The sequence below is a fragment of the Cryptotermes secundus genome, unplaced genomic scaffold, assembly GCF_002891405.2.
Source record: "Cryptotermes secundus unplaced genomic scaffold, Csec_1.0 scaffold284, whole genome shotgun sequence".
NCBI lineage: Eukaryota > Metazoa > Arthropoda > Insecta > Blattodea > Kalotermitidae > Cryptotermes > Cryptotermes secundus.
This window is the reverse complement of record NW_019719361.1, coordinates 123,396-128,447: the sequence shown is the minus strand read 5'-3', so window position 1 is coordinate 128,447 and position 5,052 is coordinate 123,396. Positions and strand designations below refer to the sequence as shown.

The 5,052-nt window shown below is 38.9% G+C and overlaps 1 protein-coding gene across 1 annotated transcript; it reads left to right on the top strand.

The window, feature by feature from the left end:
* Positions 1-1,103: 1,103 nt before the first annotated feature.
* Positions 1,104-2,422, top strand: LOC111864606 (protein twist). The gene has a single exon (XM_023851975.2). It carries the CDS (start codon positions 1,327-1,329, stop codon positions 2,131-2,133), a length of 807 nt encoding a protein of 268 aa, XP_023707743.2. The 5' UTR covers positions 1,104-1,326; the 3' UTR covers positions 2,134-2,422.
* Positions 2,423-5,052: the final 2,630 nt, after the last annotated feature.

Sequence of the window (5,052 nt, the reverse complement as noted above, 5' to 3'; positions counted from 1 at the left end):
AATATTATCATCCACCTAAGTTTTAGTATTCCTAGAGGTCTCTTTACTTCTGGCTGTCCCACCAATATTCTACATGCATTCCTCTTCGCCCCCGTTCGTCCTACATGCCCAGCCCATCTCATTCTGCTTGACTTGATCATTCTAATTACACTCGGCGAAGAGTACAAGTTACGACGCTCCTCATTATGCAGTTTATTTCCTGAAGAAACAAAAAAAAAACACGAAAGAACTCAGTGTAGTTGATAGCTCGGGAAGAATATTCGAACTGGGTACCTCCAGGTAGAATTCTAGAATTATATTGTTATATGAACCTGCCTAGTTACATCAAATTAATGTTACTCCTTTACAAACATGACAAGGGGGGTGGAGCGAGAAATAAGAACATCTTCCTTCTCCCGGGAACCGACATCACTTATCATCTCCATTCAGTCACCAAATCACCGCAAGCACAGAAGCAATTACCTAGCTTGACCCCTTGACCATGTTCTTCGGGTGCGTGAAGAAGTTGGGTGTCTTGGAAACCACGTGATCTGTTGCCAGTCGACCGCAAGGAAGGGAGTGGAGGCTGCAGAAGCCACTGCCTTGTCTTGAGATGTACCTCTCAGTCAGTTGACTCGCCGGTGTCTTGTGGGGCAGACTCGATGACCACTGCAGCAGCCAGGCTCTCAACGCATCACGTGAGATGCCACAGTGTTGTGTCGGCTCTGCGTTCCGTGTGTTGGCGTCGTGACAGTGAACGCAAAGAAACTGTTTTACTCTAAACACTGATGTGGTGTTTTAAATTGGTGTTACAGGAACATAAACGAAGCTGTTTTTAGTGTGTTTAACTGTTATATTCATTAGATTATAGGATGTTGAACGAACAAATTAATATTAATTAAAAACAAGTAACAGTTATGTGTAAATTTTGCGTTTATTTCATCTACAACTTTATAAATATAAAATCCTTATGCACCAAAAAATACAATATTTAGCGAAAAGTGTATAATGCTTAAAAACTAAACACAGTTTTCTGTGTGAAAAGTAAATAAGAGACAAAATAAATAGAACTAAAATACTATACATTATCGATAATAACATCATACAGTGTACGTGATAAATAATTTTTACAATATATTATTTCTTACTATGAAAAATATAAACAATTTTCAAAGATAGAGTGATATTTTGACTTTGTTTCCAACATTAGAAGAAACATTCATAGCGTTTTTATTAAGCAGAAGTGTATCCAAGTGTTTTCGTTTTCATGTTCGTGTGTTTTAGCGTATAATCTGTTAAAACTGAGTCTACAGCTTAGCAAGAAACACTTTATAACAGAAGGTTGCCATGACAATGATGGCGTCATATCTTTGCCACCCACATCACCGGGTTTCGTCTTTCCCAAGGTCATCTGATGGCTCATCTGATGGCTATCATAGCCCCGTGTCTAGTCCTGATAGTACATATGCTTCATCCTTCACTTCCACCCCAAGTCCAACAAATGTCAACAACCCAGTAACTATATACGATAAGCAAGTTTATTCCAATCATCGCCTTCCTCACGGCTTCACTGACCACACCCTCAAACCCCTCCACGACCATTCCCAACAAGACCAATATCATCATTATCACCAGCATCATAATTACCGTCAAGAAGATGAAAATTTCTGGCATTACAACGAGAACTACTTTGGAAACGAAGGAGGTTTCACCAAACGGAATCACCGTGAGGAGTCGGCAATGTCAGAGGGGCGGAGCGGTGCTAGAATCCAGGAGATGCATCCATGTCAGTACACGACAATGCAGCAAGAATTCTGCAGCAGTGACAGTAGTAGAGACAGCCCTGTGATGTCTTCCTGTAAAAGGGTCAAAGTGAGTTATCAGCAACAAGGGGACAAGCGATGTACATCAGGTCATAAGGGCAGATCTGTAGGGCAACAAATTTCGACTCCAGGAGTGGAAGTGATGAAAAAGAGAAGATTAGCGGCGAACGCAAGAGAAAGACGTAGAATGAATAGTTTAAATGACGCTTTCGATCGCTTAAGAGATGTGGTGCCGTCACTAGGAAACGACAGGAAACTGTCTAAATTTGAAACACTTCAAATGGCGCAAACGTATATTGCAGCGTTATATGAACTTCTACAAAGAGATTGACACAACCAATTTGTTTGAGGGCTTGGTGTTATAAATAGACTGTACTTTAGTGAACTTGGTGTAAGAATTATTGCTTTAAGTTATTTTAAGGACACACGAAAATATATACAATACTCCAGTGTTGTGACACAGAAGATATTTAGTTCAAGTGTTTTGAAACTTATGTTTACATTGTTACAAAGACAAACTCACGTGCGTTGCTAATCCTTTCTTGATGATGTCATTAGACCTGGATAAGAATTACCTAGTGCGTCACGAATACAGAGGAATGGTATATATGTTTATAACGGAAGTAGGATAAATGGACATTTATTTTAAGATGACAAGAACAGATGTACCTAAAAATGAAATGTTGTGTAGCATTTCAATTTTATAAAAAGAGAGTGCGCATGCGTGAGAAACGCCTGGCTCGTTGTCCACGTCTGACCTTTATGAACTTCTTACTATATTTGCAAATGGATTTTTAAAGTAGAATTTCACAGAAAGTTATTTCAGTTCCTCAGTCACAAATATTTATAAATTTTACGCGAAACCGCGTGTATAGTCGGTTGATTCAGTACAGAATTCACGTATTTCTAATATAAATATGAGTTTAAAGTGCCTTGTCTGATAGTAAAATTAGTGGAACCCCTTGCAACCTTTCCAAACTCACTGACCAATAGAACAGCATCGTGTTTTCTGAGGATCCGTGCCATATCCCACATCTGTTTGTGCAAATAATAGTTTACGGATCAGTAATTACGAGGACGTCTCACTGTATTTATTTATGATATAATAATTAAGTCTAAATATCTTTATCTGGCAATATTTTAATTGAAGATACTGTATAAAAAATACAGGGAATATTTGCAAATAAATTTATTCAAGAAAGGAACGTAAAAAATATTAGATTTCATAGATTAAATGTTTTGTTTTGGTAAATTTAAAAGGATTAAGGAGGACACGGTAGTGACTTATTTCAAGTTACTACTCAGGCACTCGCCTTATTGACCAATAAAAATGACAAAGAATTAGACAAGATAGTTCGTGTCACTGCTTATCACAGTGGTCACCCTCTCAAACCCTAGGATCGTGGGTTCAAATCTCACTTGAGGTATGGATGTCTGTGTGCATTTATTCTGTTTGTGCTGTACTGTGTATGCAGGTAGCGGCCTTACGACGGGCTGGTCCCTCGTCTAAGGAGTCCTGCCGACTGTGCAAAAGATCAAGAAACTTAAAATCGGCCAAGGTACAGCAAAAAGTCTGTAAAGCCATAGATAGATTTTGTCACGGATGAAATTCGAACCGGGAACATCTGATTATAAGTCTCAAGGGCTATGCTTAAGCTAACTGTATTTGTGAAAGCACTTCTTGAATGCTAGATGCTGAATTTAGCTACAGAATTTTATACAAATACAATATAAATATTGAGTAACCCCTACGCCTAAGCACCGCTCTATGAAGTAATGCAGTGGACTCGAAGAAGTAGGTCCTCGCATTGTGAACCTCCGCGTTAGATTGAGGTCAGTAGCTGGTATCGTGGGAAGATCGTTTTGTTTACACCCCCCCCCACCCTCACCCAAGAGGTAACAATTTGTACTACGCTGAGATTGGCTACAGTGGCAAAGAGAAGAAACTTGACACCACCCAGAATCGAACCCCAGTTGTCCATCCTACAGCCAGGTATTTTACTGATTTATTTCCGGTTTATGTTTTCCAGTTGTACGTATTTTTATATTATCTGTAATTTCTGAATATATTAATATTTGTTTGAGTTCTTCCTCACAGCCCACTGCCATGCTGCTTCCTTTTGCGTGGAATTTCCCGAAGCCCGTAATAGGCACAAAATGCGTCCGTTGTAACGAACGTCGTGACGTCCGTTGTAGAAATAAATAGGAGAGGCGAATGCTACGCTTTCTTCTGGCTCCATTGCAGACAAAAAACTACGCACCGCATTCTGTAACTGTGTTGTGTCCTCAGCAACGTCATAAACTACTTTAGTTACAACGGACGCATTTTGTACGGTCTTGTAGACGCTGCCTTAGTGTAAATGAAATGTTACACCTTCACAAAAGGCTGCAATTATATTGTTAATTATTTCTATTTGAAAATAGATATTATTTTTATAACTTAATCAATCATTGTTATTATTTAGTATATGTGTTATATTTGTGCTTCATAACTTCATACTCTTCTCCAAGTATAATTAGAATGATCGAGTCAAGGAGGATGAGGTGGGCAGGGCATGTAACACGAATGGGAGAGAAGAGGAATGCATATAGGATATTGGTGGGAAAGCCAGAAGGGAAGAGACCACTTGGAAGACCAAGGCGTAGGTGGATGGACAATATTAAAATTGATCTTAGAGAGATAGTATGGGATGGATTGGATTGATCTGTCTCAGGATAGGAACCAGTGGAGGGCTCTTGTGAAACGGTAATTAACCTTCGGGTTCCATAAAATGCTGGGAAGTTCTTAAGTAGCTGCAGAATTGGCGGCTCCTCCAGAAGGGCTCAGCTCCATGAGTGAGTAAGTAAGTAAGTAAGTAAGTGGTGTGTTAGAGAAATGGAATGAATCCATTATGAATTATTCGCAAGGAAACAGAAAGCAAACGTGAGAAATGAATTAGTCTCAAAGGATGTTAACAATTACTGTGTACACAATATTGTCACGTGTATGAGTGACTATAGACGGGGTTTGAATTGGTAATTGGATTTATTGAACACTTACAGATCATAACTACAAGTAAATACAGCGCTATTGCTTATTCACGCAATCTTCAGTTTACCACAACACACACTAATTCTTATAAGTTACACACCCACACAGAACCACAGACAAAAACTATCAACTATCGACTTTAATACAAATTATAATGCATACTCTAAACGTACATGTTTATTAAATAAGTACATGTTTGCGAAACTAGCACCTTAAGAG